Source organism: Mastigoproctus giganteus, chromosome 6 (genome assembly GCF_048544385.1).
Source record: "Mastigoproctus giganteus isolate SK-2022 chromosome 6, ASM4854438v1, whole genome shotgun sequence".
In the NCBI taxonomy this organism is placed as follows: domain Eukaryota; kingdom Metazoa; phylum Arthropoda; class Arachnida; order Uropygi; family Thelyphonidae; genus Mastigoproctus; species Mastigoproctus giganteus.
The window spans coordinates 179,516,997-179,534,224 of record NC_143580.1 but is presented as its reverse complement, the minus strand read 5'-3'; the positions used below and the strand labels follow the sequence as shown (position 1 = coordinate 179,534,224).

At 37.9% G+C, this 17,228-nt stretch overlaps 1 protein-coding gene across 2 annotated transcripts in view; it reads left to right on the top strand.

Annotated features, from left to right (window-relative positions):
* Positions 1-17,228, top strand: part of LOC150084779 (AP-5 complex subunit mu-1-like) — a 222,972-nt gene that overhangs the window by 192,745 nt on the left and 12,999 nt on the right. For both annotated transcript variants that reach the window (XM_090375538.1, XM_090375539.1), the window contains 2 exons: positions 6,596-6,714; positions 7,043-7,139. In XM_090375538.1, coding sequence (XP_090231664.1) covers positions 6,596-6,714; positions 7,043-7,139 — 216 coding nt within the window. The remainder of the gene's footprint in view (positions 1-6,595; positions 6,715-7,042; positions 7,140-17,228) is intronic.

Genomic DNA, 17,228 nt, shown 5'->3' with positions numbered 1-17,228 from the left:
ATAAGAGGAGTTTACCTCAATATAGTACGTAGAACACTTCCGTATGATACCCTCCAGAAATTAAAACGGAAAAAACAAACAAATCGACAACTTACCGGTACATTAGAGTAAAATATAAATATAAATATTTAATTATTTAATTATTTATATTTATTTATATTATTTATAAATATAAATAATTATAAATAATTATAAATATAAATATAAATACTAGTGTGTGTGTGTGTGTGTGTGTGTGTGTGTGTGTGTGTTGGGAATTTAAACATTTAATCAAAAAAGAAAGGTTGGGTACCATAGTTTATCTGCTTTTTCATGAAAGAGGGGTTCATCTTCAGTTTAAGAACGGGCATCTTTTGTCAAATAGGAGATTCTCACTACGCTAGTACCAGTAATTGGGTTTGTTAGCAGTTTCATTTGGATGGAAACAAACTTCAGCACTCAAGTGGGCATATGAAAGAATAGCCAAGTTTCTACTTGACTTTATGGTATTAGTATTAATAAGGCATACTGATGAAAGGAAGCCAGACTCAAAAGTTTTGTTTCATTTGGGTATATGTCCAACCCTTCATGAACTTGGTAATGTCCATGTCCAAATGTGACAGAATTGGTTGCATGGTACCTGACAGGAACTCAACTTTTTTTTTTTTATTTATTTATTTCAGGAAAATGGTTTGTGTCTTTTGAATTCTGTTTGGAGTATACTAATGCTTGACCTTTTACACGTGAAACCTGTTATTTTCAGTGAAACAAAACTTGTATTAATTCTGGAGAAAAAAAAAAGAATTAAATATTGAATATAAATATGAAACCATTATACACTTCCATTTTCAGTTTATAAAACTGAAAATGGAAGTGTATAATTTCAAAGTTTCAAAATTTCAGTATATATGCACATATTTCTGCTTATATATTATTTAGCATTAGCATTAGTAGAGGCATACGATGCAAGAAAGCAAACTTATGCAGCATCAGCAAAAAAAAGAAAAAAAAAAAAAACCTCCCATTTTACCCCTCCATTCGTTCCAAATGCCTGTCCAGCTCAGCCTTAAATTTATTTAGGCTATTAACTTCCACAACAAAAGATTGGAAGTCTGTTCCATCAGTCAACCACCTGCTGGTTAAAGGCAAATTTCCGCACATCTATTCTACAACTGCCTTTCCTCAATTTGAATCTATACCCCACTCAGTTTCTTAATCTGAGCATGAGGAAGAATCCCGTCAGCATTCAGCTTGCTCTACCCATTCATTCAAGGCATTATACACCTCAATCAGATCACCTCGCAGGTGCCTACTCTCCAGGTGCTGCAATTTGCAGAACATAAGCCTTTATTGGTAAGAGCACCCCCTTTGTTCCCCTCACCAATCTTGTTGCCCTTCTGAAAATGAGGTCTCCAGACCTGTACACTGTACTCTAAGTGTGGCCTGACCATTGCCTTGTACAACGGGATAATCACCTCCCTGTCTCTGCTAGCAAAATTGCTGTATGTCATTGACAAGACTCCATGGCCTCCCCTGGCAACCCATCTGCACTGCTCAGTGAACTTCATATTTGACTGAACAATTACCCCCAGGTCTTTTTCACTTTCCACTTCCCTGAATGTAGTACCACACAGTCGGTATATTTCTCTTGGGTTATTGCTACCCATACGCAGTATTTTGCATTTTTCAATGTTAAACTTCAGTTTCCACTTCTCAGCCCATTTTCCCAACATCTAGATCCAGTTAGAGTAGCATATTGTCGTTAACAACCCTGCCAACTTTTGTATCATCTGCAAACTTGGACATTAATCCTGATATACCTTCATCAATATCATTGATGAATACACAAAACAACAATGGGCCCAGAACCGAGCCCCGGGGAACTCCACTAATAAAATTTGTCTAAAGAGAGCAGTGTCAATTGATTACCACTCTCTGTTGTCTCCCACTCAACCATCTCTTTATCCATTGTAGCAACTTACCCTTAATGCCATACCTCTCCAATTTTTACAGCAGTCTTCTGTATGCAACAGTATCAAAAGCTTTCCTGAAATCCAAGTATATGATATCAAAATTATTTTTGACATTCAGTTCCTTTGTGGCCACATCATAGTATCTAATCAAATTGGTCACACAAGACTTCCCTTTAACAAACCTATGCTGCATCTGAACTATTACTGCAATCTTGTCTAGATGATCCTTCAATGCTTCTTTAACCAGTGACTCCATTATTTTTCCCGAAACACAAGTTAAACTAACAGGTCTACAATTACTTGTGTCACCTTTAGAACTCCCTTTGTGAGTTGGTGATACATTTGCACACCTCCAGTCCATGGGGACCTCTCCTGAGTCCAAGGAAGCTCTCATAATTACAGCTAAAGGTTTGCTTACTTCCTTTGCTGCCTCCTTTAATGGATAAAGGGATGGTTGAGTGGGAGAAGACAGAGTGGTAATCAATGGACACTGCTCTTTGTGGACTAATGTTATTAGTGTAGTCTCCCAGGGTTCAGTGTTGGGTCCATTGTTGTTTTGTGTATTTATTGATGAAATTGATGATGGTATATCAGGCTTAATGTCTAAATTTGCAGACGATACGAAGGTTGGCAGGGTTGTTAATGACACTATTGACAGTACACTACTGCAACAGGATCTAGAAAAGTTGAGTAGATGGGCTGAGAGGTGGCAGCTGAAGTTTAACATTGAAAAATGTAAAATACTATATATGGGAAGCAGTAATCCCAGAGTAACGTATCAACTGTGTGGTACTACACTGACGTTGGCAGAGAACAAAAAGGACCTGGGGTAATTGTGCAGTCAGATATGAAGTTTTTTCAGCAGTGCAGATGGTCTGCAAGAGTAGTTTGTGGTGTCTCGTCAACGTTATACAGGAATTTTTCTAGCAGGGATAAGGAGGTTGTTGTTGTCGTTTGGTTTTTAGGAGCATTAGCAACTAAGACCATATTGCTCCGGGATATGCGGTGGTCATTCCCTGACCTTTCCGCATCCTCCGTATTTGGTGATCACGGGCTTGAACCCCAGTCTAATCAAGAAGCGTATGCTATGCACTGCTGCTCCTGCCCACCTGGCTACGGAGGCGCCGCGGATAAGGAGGTGATTATATAAGTATAATCATACCTTGAGTACTGTATACAGGCCTGGAGGCCTCATTTTAAGAAGGATGTAGAGCTGCTGGAATGAGTACAGAGAAGGGCAACAAGATTAGTGAATGGAACAGAGGGTTGCTCTTACTAAAAAAGGCTTAAGTTTTGCAAATTACAGTGTCTGGAGACTAGAAACCTGCGAAGTGATCTGATTGAGGTGTATAAGGCCTTGAATAGTTTGCTGATGGGATTCTTCCTCTTGCTCAGAATAATCGCTTGAGAGGGCATAAATTCTAAATTGGGAAAGGCAGTTTTAGGATAGATGTGTGTAAATTTGCCTTTAGCCAGCGAATGGTTGATTGCTGGAACAAACTTCCATCTGTCATTGTAGAAGTTGATAGCTGAAATAGATTTAAGGCAGAACTAGATAAACATTTGGATCTTGTGGATGGGTGAAATGAGAAGAGTTTTTTTTTTTTTTGGCTGATGTATAAGCTTCATATACCTTTACTAATGCTAATGCTTAAGGTTTTTATGGCTTTAAATGTATTGAGCAAGCTTGATGCTAATGGGATTCTTGCTCTTGTTCACGCTACACCGGGGGTCAGCAATCTTATTGAGCGAAAAGCCATTTTTGATCTAATTAAAAAAAAGAGAGAGAATCTGAAGAGCCGCATTTCTTTTCCCCCCAGCTTGAGCTGGGGGAGGAGTTTTTTAAGAAATGGAATAGAGTGGGAAGGTGTTTTATAAAAACAAATATATTTTTTGAAATATTATTTATTAATAATATTTCTAATTAATGTGACTTTTGCTGCTGAACTTCTTGAGCAAGTCTCTCAAAGTCAGGGAATTATATTGTAATTTTCATCTTTAAACATGCTAGGAGACTCGCATTGTTCAGACAGTTTCTTGATTTATTTTTAATATAGTTCATGTCCGAAAATATTTGCCTGCAGAAAGTTAGAGCTGCAATTAAATGCTCAAATAGCTGCATGTGGCTCGCGAGCCACAGGTTGCTGACCCTACACTACACATATCAGCGGGCATCAATTCAGATTGAGGATGGATGGTTTGCAGAATAGATGTGTCAAAATTTGCTTTTAGCCAGAGGATGGCTGATTGCTGGAACAAACTTCCATCTGTTGTCATTAAATTGGATAACTTGAATAAATTCAAGGATGAATGGAATAAACTATTGGAGGGAATGGATAGGTGAAATGGGAAGGTTTTTTTTTTTTTTTTGGCTGATACTGTATAATGAGGCTGATACTTGCCTTCTTGCTTTATCTGTTACTACTAATACTAATTCAAATAAAGCACATTAAAGGATGGTGTTTCATCTGGATAGCAAGTCTCATTTTATCACTGATTCCGAAACAATTGCTGTGTGCGAGTTTAATATATCCTAAACATAGCAAGTGACTGGCTTTGATTACATGTTACAAATTATTTTACTGCTTTTTTTGCATTATTTCTGAAAGTTTCTTGCACTGTCATTTGTTGAAATTATTGAAATAATGATATCAGTGAAAACACCTTGGAAAAGCCAAAAATAATGTCCTTATAACTTTTGATTGTGTTTTTCTATATTATTAGCAGGTAAAAAAAAAAAAATTTATTACTACCAAAACAGATATCATAGTTTTAATTAAAGGTACCAAAAATTTAATGGATGAGGAATATATTGTTTTTGTACAAGGAATGGCTGTGAAATATGCTGTGTTTACCCTATCCCCACCCCCAATATATTTCACAGAGGGTTAAAATAAGTACCATGATTTTTATACCCTTGGCATGGATATGTGCCAGAGGGTTAAAATTGCCACCCTAACTATATTTTTATATATATATATATATATAAATAATAATAATTATGAATAATAAAATTAAAATTAAGTAGAGAAAATGGATTTGAATTTGAATAGCGATAAAATGAATTATCGATAATATTTCCAAACAGGTACATGCTAATGTTATCTTAGCACAATGCATCAGAATAGCAACAATATGCAGCGACAAAACAACAGTTATTGATAACATCAGAATATTATACAGTAAACTGACCAAAAATCTTTTTCCTATTAAATACCTGCGTCATCATATCAATAAAGCCCTTAACATATTAAGGCACAAGAACTTAATAGATATCAATATAAACAGCATTATTAGTTTATAACTAATAATTATTCCCATATGCATCAAGTTTATATATAGTGTAAATACAATACACTAGGCCTCTTTGGTGTCTTACGGTCTGGAAAACTTGTACCCACCGATTGGCCAGACATAGTGTATCACCTTGTAATTACCTTGTAATTAATTTTAATTATATCTTGATTTATTTATTTATTTAATTGTTAATTGTAACTTATATATATATGTTACACTTTTAACACAACTGACTTAAGTACATGATGCACCTACTCTCGGACATTCGTTCAGGGTCCTAACTATAGGAACGGGTTTGCAACCCCGAACTACCCTAGCCCAACTACATATCACTAATTTAATCATCTTTTTGCTTTACTAAATTCTATATTTTATGCTCTGTGAGCCATTAGTGTAACGAAAGCAATATCAGAGTACTATTTTTCTTACTATACCCAATCGATATTTTTTCGCCTTAACAAAGTTTAGCTACCTTCTACTGCTACTTTGTAAGTTATTATTTCTTTGCTATCCCGGGGTTTGAGCATCATGTACTTAACTTTAACCTAGCGTAGCTCCACCGCTTACGTAAATTACATAATATACAGACACCAAAAATTCGTCTAACGCTAGGAGCCGCTAGCGTTTCTTCGCATATATACACGGGTTAGCCTCCGGCACTGTCTTTTCTGTCAACCCGTCCAGTAGCGGTAAATTCTTGTCATTCGGACACTACCTTCCTTTGTCTTCACCTTTTTGGCGGGCCACTTACTTCTGTAAGGTCATCCATGTTCTGCATGTTATACTTTTGGCATAATATTTTTGCTTAACTTGTATTTTATTTATTTATTCAAAATTTATATTCTAAATTATTTTAGTTTTTACCACGTGTCTTCGTACACGTGTTTTTTGACATACAGAACATGTCAGAAACAGAAGTAAGAGTATTGCTGTTCTTTTTCATAATTTGGGTGGATGACCTCTGAAGAAGACACAGAAATTATGAAAGATACTGCAATGCTATTTCTACCTTGGTCGTTCTTTTCAAAAATCTGCTATTTCTACCTTGGTCATTCTTTTCAAAATTTACATTTTTTCAAAATTCGCACTTTGTTTATAACGTTACATTTTTCTTTTCCGTTCTTCCCCCTTTAATCAACATATATCGCTCCCAGGGTACACGGTATTTTCATTATTAGCATTAGTTATATTATAGATTTATACCTACTACATTCTACACATAACTTTAAAAATAATTTTATATATATATATATATATGTATGTATCTAGATATATATATATATTAGGTCACTACTTCAATAGCTTTTACCAAGCTAATTTAATAGCTTAATTTTTTCTCCCCTCAGGTCAGAAATTTCCTACAAAAAGTTTAGAAATATCACTAACTGCCAAAATAATTTGTGAAGAAAGTTCAGCTCCCAGTCATGAAGACCGTTTTTGTACTGGAAAGACAGCCTTTGTTCAGGTATATTTTAGCGTTGGCATCTCAGTAATAATCGCTCCTTAATGATTTTCTTTACTCTCCATTATTTATCTATTGAGTTCTGTATTTATCATTTATACCAACAAAAAACTTTGCACATACATAATTAACTACGCACCCTTCCTGAAAATGAATTTATTTCTGATTCTGAACATGAAGTATCAAATTACTTATGAAATAAACTTTCTTTTCTTACCTCTGAGTAATAAAAAAACTTGAAGAGCCACTTCGGCATTGAAGTTATCGTTATATTACTGCAGTGGTTACTGGATAAAAATTAAAATAATTATATTTTGTATTCATTTTTCAGCTCTTTTTCAAGCAGACAAACTTCACTGTGAGTGGCTGTTTTGTAGATCCCAAAGAAATTACAGTGACTTCCCCAAATAAGATAAAAATTCTGACTAGTAAGTTAAGGTATTTTTTGTGTGTGTGCATTAAAATTAATTTGAATCTTACTTTTATTCATAGGTATAATTTTATTTCTCTTTATAGTGTATACCTTTTTAAACTGAGAGACATTTTTAATCTTGTGAATGGTACTTTTTTTCTTCCTCAAAATTTTATCTTAATTTCTTTTTTTTTTTGTGTATCCCTCAGAATTATTGTAATTTGTGTAATTTGTTCAAATATCTTATTCAGTTATTATCAATTATTCAAATATCTTATCCATTATTCACTGATAGTAAATTGTATTTACAAGGCACTATTTTGAAAATTTTTTCCATGTTCAGTTTTTTTTTTGTTCTCCAGATTTGTGTATTCATTTGTTTAAATATTTTAATTTCTAGGCCTAGTTTATTTACATTAGTGGTACTGTTATGAAATTTGTTTTCATAAAAAGCTAACCAGTTTCCTAATTTGTTGTTTATCAGTGTTTTACCTTTCCCACCTAAGTAATTTTCAGGTTATACTGCTTAATTATTAATCAGGCATATAGTCTACAATCAGTTGATGCTATTAGCACACAAACATGTCAAGAGGGTGAATATTTTGGGATCTTCAGTGTTCACTGATTAATGCAGTGAATGTTTATCATGCTTGATAACTGTATTTGTAATGTCTATGAGTAAACAACTTTTTCAAACTGGAATTTATATTTACTGTGTTTATTACTTGATTTATTCCTTCCATTCTTTCTATTGCCTTTCATCTCAAAAATTTATGTAAATAGCATTTCTTTGGCATTTTCAACATACTTATGTGAGGAGGTGTCACCCCTGAAATGACAACTGCATTCAAGTGATGAAATAAAGAAGATTGAGTTCACACATTTTCTTATAATTGTTGGTATTTGATACATAGTGCAATGAAGCCACAAGTTGTTGCTGCACTAACCAAAAAAATAATAATAATAAAATAAGTAAAAAAATATATAAAAAAAATGAAAATAAACAGCCTATGTTTTGTTTCCCTTTTAATGTAGATAATATTCCAGCTGACCTTTGAATTCCAAGCTGTAACCTTGAAACTACCCACAGAGGTTACTTATCCCAGTAAATAACAGCTTGCTGGCTAAAAGGGGTCTTATAATTTAGTCTAAATTGCTTTCCCTGTAATTTGAATTTATGGTCCTTAGTTCTGGAATAATTTATAACAATGAAACTTTTTCTTGCCTTCAGCATTACTATTCTCTCTCACATCCTTATAGACCTTAACCAGGATCCCTCTAAAGTGCCTGGTTGCCAAGCTGTGTACCACACATATTCAAAATCCATATTGTTGTCCTTTTTGGCATGTGACCTTTGCCACATGCCAAAAAGGCATGTGGCAAGTTGCTTACGTTTGGGCCCTTCCAAGGGGATTAATGTTGTTTTTCAGGTGCAGTATCCATACTTGGATGTAGTATTCCAAGTGCTTTCTTACAATTGCCTTCTGCAGTTGAATTATGATCTCCCTACCTCTACCAAAAAATATTTGATAAATTATCAATAGGACACCATGGGCTTTCCTTGCCACTGTCTATACTGCCTGAAGAACTTCACATCTATATCATAAATCCCAAATGCTTTCTTCCGCTACTGTTTTTAATTCAAATCTGTCACATGTACAGGTTACTTGGAGTTACTAGTTCCCAGCATAAAACCTTGCAATTTGCTGCATTTAAACATAGCTGTCACTTTTCTGACCATCCTTAAACATAAAAAAGGCACCTGGGGGTGGATGGGATCTATCCAATTATATTGAAGGAGGATGCAAAATGGGTAAGCAAACCTTTAGCCATAATTATGAGAGCATCCTTGGATTCAGAGGACGTCCATTGTATTAGGCAATAGTTAGGCTGCATCTTGAGTACCGCTGGTCTGGAAGGTTCATTTTAGGAAGTACATGGATCTGTTGGAACGGGTGTGGAGAAAAGCAACAAGATTAGTGAGGGAAGCAAAAGGGTGCTCTTACCAGGAAATGCTTAAGTTCTACAAATTATGGCATTTGGAGACCAGGCACCTGCAAAGAGATCTGATTGAGACTTTTAAGGTTTTGAATGGATTGAGTAAGCCCAATGTGTTTAAGGCTACACACATGAGGGGGGATAAATTCAAATTGAGTAAGGATGGTTACAGGATAGATGTGTGCAGAAGTTTGCCTTCAGTCTACCAGTGGTTGATTGTTGGAACAAACTTCCATCTGTTGTTGTGAAAGATAGTAGAGAGACTATTGCAGAGGATGGACCGGTGATGTGTTTTTTTTTTTTTTGCTGTATAAGCTTGCTTTCTTGAATCATTTGCTACTACTAATACTAATAATAAGTTGTCCTGAAGGAATGCTGCTTGGTGCTGATCATTAACGATTCTCCCAATCTTCTCATCATGAAAATTTTGATATCACACTCTCTGTGCTTTTGTTGATATTTATGAAAATCAGAAATAATAGTGTTGCCAGAACTGAGTTTTAATGAACAATTCATTAATTCCATTATTGTATTCTGGTTTATACTCTGGCACGACCACCAGGTCAGTGGAGTTTACAATAAATCAATCACAATCCTCTGCCTCCTGCTCTGCAGCCATTCTGTGATTCAGATTGGAATCTTGCCTGTGATCCCGTTCCAGCTTATACAGTAACGTCTTGTGATTCCGGCTTATACAGTAACGGTTTGCTAAAATCCAAAAAAACAATATGAAAATTATTAGGCGCCTCGGTAGCCAGGTGGGAAGGAGCAGCAGTGCGTAGCACACGCTTCTTGATTAGACCGGGGTTCCAGCCCATCACCACCAAATACGTAGGATGCGGAAAGGTCAAGGGAATGACCACCACATATTCCCGGAGCAATATGGCCTTAGTTGCTAATGCTCCTAAAAAAAAAAATAAATAAATAAATAACAAACAAAAAAAAAAAAAATGAAAATTATTTCTTACATCTAGCTCATGAGTACATAAGTAACTGTGCCAAAATAGCTAACCGAGTTAATTAAATATCATTTTCTCTTAACCCACTAGCTGGTGCATCCCTAAAAGTCACACTGACTGGTGTATTTGCATACTCCATGATGACATGGAAATGTTTGGAATAAAGGCATATAAGGGGATATACAGTCCAGTCAGAATATTATGACCACCACCCCCAATGTAGACATCACACACACCTAGCAAATCATACAGCACATGTGTCAAGTTCACACACCACAAGTATATAAGGCTTGATGTTTGGTATCCATGAACACAGTAACAGCCTCTGTCATGGGCAAAGCATGCGACATATCAGACCTGGAAAAAGGCATGATCATCGGCTATCGAGCCAGGGATGCCAGCATTTCCAAAACAGTGGATTTTGTGAAATGCTCACTTGCTGCAGTGGTGAAAGTGTATCAAGACTGGACGAATGGGACAGTTTTCATGACCTGACATGCCAATTGTGGAGCGTTATGCGTCATTGATCCTTGAGTTGAACGTCGGCTAAAACGGTTGGTCAGGACCGATCAGCATGCTACTGTTGCTCAACTAACTGTCCAAATGAACCATGGGACCACCAGAAAGGTCTCCAACATGACAGTGCAGCGAACCCTGTTGCGCATTGGGCTCCAGATCAGACTCTTGGTGACAGCACCCATGCTGACAGCCATTCATCACAAACAACGCTGTCAGTTTGCACAGCAATACTGACACTGGACTCCGGCTGAGTGGAAACAGGTGGCCTCCGATGGATCACAGTTTCTGATCCACCGAGTCGATGGACAGTGGCGTATTAGGCGTGACACCTCCGAGAACAGACACCCGGACATGATTGTTCGCAGAAGGAATGATGGTGGGGGTGGCGTTATGGTCTGGGTAATGTTTTCATGGCATAGCTTGGGTCCACTGATACCTCTGGAGGGTACCCTGAATACAAATGGTTACCTATCGATCATTGCCGATCAGGTACACCCGTACATGTTGACCATGTTCTCTGGGGGCAATAGTATCTATCAGTAATGAGACAATGCGCCATGCCATGTCACCAGAATTGTCCATGAGCGGTTTGAGGAGCACGATGAAGACTTTGGCCTACTCCCTTGGCCACCAAATTCCCCAAATCTTAATCCAGTTGAAAATCTATGGGACCACCTTGATCCACACATCAGACGGATGGATTCTACAGGAACTCCGGGGTGCACTGCAGTCTGCATGGTCACAGATACCCATAGCAACCTTCCGCAGACTTATTGAGTCCCTCCCATGGCAGCTTGCTGCGGTGCATGCTGCAAAAGGTGCATATTCTGGATACAAGGTAGGTGGTCATAATAATGTGACTGGACCCTGTATTTTGTATATAGTGGATACAAAAAGAAATAATATATAATTTTTTAATTATTATTTTAATTAATTTAATTAAGTTTTGAAATTTGTTTTTTTTGTTTAAGAATAAAACATTAAGAATAAAAACTAAAACATTAAGAATAAAAACACCCTTCTGGTATCTCTCATAATGTGGATATAACTTCGCAACTGAGATGGCTTGTTGTATTACCTGGGTACCTGCCCGCCCACTGATGACGAAGCCAAAAAGCTTCGAAACGATCGTCTGGGTGGTGGTACCACTGAAAATAAATAACAGTAGTCTTCTCTACTAGAGAAGCATTATTTATTTGAAGTAATTCAATAGTAGCTATCTTGTTGTTGAAGGCAACCACATTATGAGATACAATTAAAACGATGTCTTCTATGCTACAATCGTAGCGCAAATCTATGGGTTAACTATGGTGTATTTACACCGATATTATATAGTTAATTATCAAAACCCATAAGGATTATGCCTAGTGCATTTAATTTTCCAAATAGGAATGTATATATGAATCAGATCGCAAATAAAAGTCAACAATAAATCTCCGAATGAAATCAATGATATTGTACGCTGATGTAATTATAAAGGTTTACTATTTTCTTTTTTAGTATTGTGATGTTAATGATGGCTGTATGCGAAATTGAAGTGTCAATTTGTTTGAAAATTTCATGTTGTATCAGTGGCCTGTTAGTGACTGCTGTATTTGGCATGCCAAGCTGTGCCAGCTGAACACTAGCATTAAAAAAATGGCAAGAAGACTTATAAAAATTAAAATAAGAATTCCACTTACATGATCAACTGTGCAGAATGTAAAGTCCGCTAACAACAGCAACAGCACATGGTACTTGGGGGCGTAAAAGGATTTTAGTACCAAGAAAGACTTGAGTTCTGTGAATTGCATCACCTTGAAAAGTCATCTGTGTGTTTGTCTTTGGCAGAGTTGAGTAAACCAAATTCTGATGCCATCTTTACATTTTCTCAAATGATACACACAAGGGGAGATAAATTTAAATTGACAGGATGGTTGCAGAATAGATGTGCAGAAATTTGCCTTCAGCCAAATTGTAAGTCATAGTTGGAATAAACTTCCCCCTAGTGTTTTAGAAGTAAGAAGTTTGAATAAATTTAAGAACTAGTTGGTCAAATTATTAGAAGGAATTGAGAGATGAATTTTTTTTTTTTTTTTTTTTTTGCTTATGCTATATAGCTTGTTTTCTTGCATTATTTTATTAGTACTAGTACTAATTACCAACACTGTGCACATCATATCCTTACAGAATTAAATAACCCAATAAACAAAGGTTACAGGGATTCAGATCTGGTGAATCAGAGGCCAAGGTTTAACAAAAGTTTGAAACTTATGATACTGACAATATCATTGAAACTTATGATGTTTATACTGACAGCCATGGGCTTCCAGACATTATAACGAACAAAAAACATTGGTATCTTATTAAAGCAGTATTAAAAATGGCACTGTGATAATACTAATAGTAAGACCACATGCATAAAAAAAAAAAGAAGAAAACTTTTAATTGCCATATTTTACCCCAGATGCTTCCCAATAAAGCTTAATTATTGGTAACTTCTCTTTGAGTAAGTTCTTGACAGGTGTGGTAATATGTTAAGTAGACTGTTAACCTTGAATAAAATGCTTTACGAGAATCACTGCATCAAAGAGGTAAGGAATCAAAATACCATCAACCAGCCACAATTTTGCTTCCTTGTATCAGATGCCACTAATAATAATATGTATATTTGTTTATAACACTTTATTAAATTACAAACCTCTGATGAAGATTATTATTAAATCATAATTGCTGAACCATATAAGTTAACTTAGGTGAGTTAACTTTTGATTTGTGTATGGATATGCTTGGGTCTGTATAAAGTTTTCAGAGTTCAACTTTGAAAACTTTAGCGGGTGATGGCCCCTTTGGTGGATTCAGACCATCTTTTTTTCCCTGGAATAGGTGTTAGCAGGATCTGTGGTAAAATCAATGTGGGGATGCTGATACAGCCCATGTGGGGATGCTGATACAGCATCCCCACATGGGCCACCTCAAGGTCCAGGGGCAGTACACTGGTGAGAACCTCTAGAGCATGCATGCTGGAGGAGCAGCATGCTTTGGTTATTGTAAGGAGAATTGGCCACTGAATGATGTTCAGCTTTTTTCGTTCTACCATGGTAGAGGCTTTGGAAAACCATATGCCAGAAGCGTAGGTGATGGCTGGTATGAATACAGCTTTATAGAGCAATGCTAGGGTGCACTTTTTGAGCCCCCAATCTCGGTGGGTAACCCTGGCGACCAGTGCATTGTAGTTTCTTATTTTCCTCTGTAGGTAGTTAAGACAGAGAGGAGAGGAGAGCAATAGGTCTGTACAAGTCAGGTGGATTGTGCGGTTTAGTTACTCATCGAGTGCGGGATACTGCTGCAAACCCCTTATAGGGTAGGATCAGCCGGCACCGTTCTGGTGCGGGATTGCTGGCATTCTGGAGAACTCCTGAGTGCAGTATACAGAGTCCACTGGCCTCTGGTGATCATGCAGGGGCACCTGTCCCCTGCTACTTTAACTCCCACTCCCAGACCCCTATTTTCACCTCACAAAGAGCGAACTGCTCCTTAACTTCAGTCTGTCCTCCTTTTCCCTCTTTCTGTTCCTTCTAACTCGTACCCCTGTTCTGTTCCCCCCCCCCTTTTTTTTTTTCACTTGGCCTTTGTCAGGAAGCTCAGGCAACCCTGGAAAAGGCCAGCCAGAGTATAATGGGCAGCCTGGCTCACCTACCAGTGGTGGTGCCGTGCAACGTGGGGTCCCACTAGGGGCTCTGCGGCCAAGCAGCCAGAGACACAACAAAACATAACACTACTCTGACAGAAACCAGACATTACACTTTTTCTGGCTTTTACAGAGATTCTGTACTTCTTCACAAAGTACCATGGTGCAGATGTGGGAAACCACAGGTGGCACCTTTGACAAAACACTTGCCACTATGTGCGGTTTAGTTGGATTTTTGAGTATGAGCCTAATGGACACATCTTCAAATAGGCCTCTGGGGTTGGGAATATTCATATTCATAATAACTGCACAATCCTATAGCAACCATTATTAAATAAAATAAATAAATAGTGTTGTGTTATATTAAAATAATAATGATGCAAATAGAATGATATAATTCCAATGGATAAAACTGATAAAAAGGTAACTGTCTGTACAGTAAAATATGAAATTTTAAACTGCAATGAATAAATTACAATAAACAATGTAGATAAAACACAGGATAATAAAAGTGCTAAAACGCCGTAGCTTTCAGAGGCATCTGCCTTCTTTTTCAACAGTGAGGTTTATCGTACAGCACATCCTTAAATATCACAGTTTTCCAATCAGTTGGGAACCATTCCTTTAGCAGCCAATGGTTGAAGAGGTTTGGCAGTGTTTCTGGAGCGAATTCAGCAACTTCTTTAATTATTTCAGGCTCAAACATGTCCAGGCCTGGTGACTTGTTATTTCTCAGTCTCTTGACGGCCATAGAGAGATGCTCGGCAGTGAAAGGCTCTTCCATGAGTGTTGAGCTATAGTTGTTGTTGTTGAGACAAAGCTGCTGTTGTGGAGAGTTGTCATCCAGTGGCGGTTTGAAAGAGTGGTCAAGTATGTTTTAAATTGAATGCTGCCAGGTAGTGGTCATGTGGCCTTGTGAAGAGATTGTGGAGCAAATAACTTCACCTCTCGGCAGTTTATTTGTTGTTACCTTGAACACAACACTCCAGGGGTCAGAATTAACAAACTTTTGATACCAAGTGCTCCCAGGACAGTCTTTTATGCTGCCTGATTATTGTGTTGTAGGCATTCCGAGTCTCCCTGTACTCCTGTCAAAGGTATTCAATTTCTGGGGGAGGGGCAGGATCTCTGGGCCCATTGGAATGCATGCTTCTTTTGGTTTACTACACGTCTGAGGGCCTGAAGCTTCCCTGACCACCAAGGGACCGCCCCAGGGATGGAGGTTTTCTGTTTTATTGCTGTATTTGCAGAATTCGTAATTATGTCTGTGATTTTGCGCTGATGGGAGTCTGGATACTGGCCTTACACATTCTTGGTTTGTAGGCACAGTATCCCGTTGGTGAGTTTCTCTAAACAGGTTCCAGTCAGCTTTGTTCAGTGTATCTATGTTGCTTCTGCCTGAGCATTGTAGAATGAGTGATTGATCTGTACATATTGAACGTTATGGCTCGATGGTCTGAGGTGGACCAGCCCTCCGGCATGGTCTAATCCGACAGAAACCTAGCAAAGGACCTGGTGGAGAGAGTCACATCAATTGTGGCTTCCCAAAGTGAGCTGGAAAATGTCGACAGGTTGTTCAGCCTATTAATGACTTCCAGACTGCTATTGGCCAGGAATTCCTCCAACTGCTGCCCATTTATAGTGCCTCTATGCTGTGGGGTCTCATTGTGCCAGAGCGTGGAGCAGAAATTTATGTTGCCGCAGATGACAATCTTTGCACCCACCAGTTCTGTTAAGATATGTTGTAGGTACTGGACTGCAGGTAGGATGCCCTCTCCCGGCCTGCAGTACAGGGAAACGGCATAGAAGTCACCCAGAGAGGAGATGATGTGGGTGCAGGTGGCCCATGGAGAGCAGAGATGAGATATCTGCATCACAGTCAAGTGAGGATTCCTCACAGCAGTCACCACCCAGGGTGTCACACCAGGAGTTTGGACAATTTTGTAGGACAGGAGGTATCCCCTCATTTCGTTCGAGTGAGTGTAAGGTTCTTCTATTAAGAGAATGTTGGTTTTCCTCATCTGCCTTCTGTTGGAGTTGTCTGATAACGGCCTCAGCCCGCTGCACATTTATTTGGAGGAATCTTATCTTGTTGCTATTATACTGTTTATGCAGTGTCCCCATAATTTATCTGTTCATATGTGCTCTTGGCCTTCATGTAGACAGGGCATTTATTATCTCAAAGTGTGGGTATCAGGTAGTTTCTGATTTTTACAGTTAGGAGATATTGGTTCATTGCCCTTGTTTGGGCAGGTTTCATAGCTGTGGCCTTTCTCAACACAATAACTGCAGTTTTGTCTGGATGCATGTGTGGGTTGTGTGACCAAAAAGACAGCATTTTATGTACACTTTTAGGGACCCCAATTTATGTACACTTTTAGGGACCTCAATTTATGTACACTCCATTGTGGTGGGCCAGCATGTGTCAGGCTTTTGGCACCAGTTCTACAACCCAGTTGAAAGAAGTGCCAGTTCTAGACTTCGTTTGGTATTTTGGCTTTATCAGGTTAGCCAGATCCCCTTTTGGGAATGCTTGCTGGGGGTTACGCCTGTACAATTCATCTCATACGGTGTTGGGATCCAGGTCCTTGTTGATGTCGCAAATCACTATCTGTGGTCCCTTTTTCTGTGGGGGGGGGGACTCAGCTAGAAGGCCCATGGTGGATATCTTGGTATTTGTTAATATTATATATCTATCAGCGTCATCTTTTGAGTCAGTTTCTATGATGATGATGATGCCCGTATTGCGGGTCTTTCGGATGGATTTTATTTTAGTGTTTTTCAGATCATCAGTAAGAGAAGCAATTATAGTCTTCTTGATCTCCTCACTTGTTTTTGGTGCATTGGCTGTGGCTGGTTTAAGAACTACCAGGTGGGTGTTGGTAGTAATCTCTTTCTTTTTGGTGGAGGGTCCGTTCTCGTATTTGGCTTTGTGTTCTTCAGTGCATCAGCAAAAGTT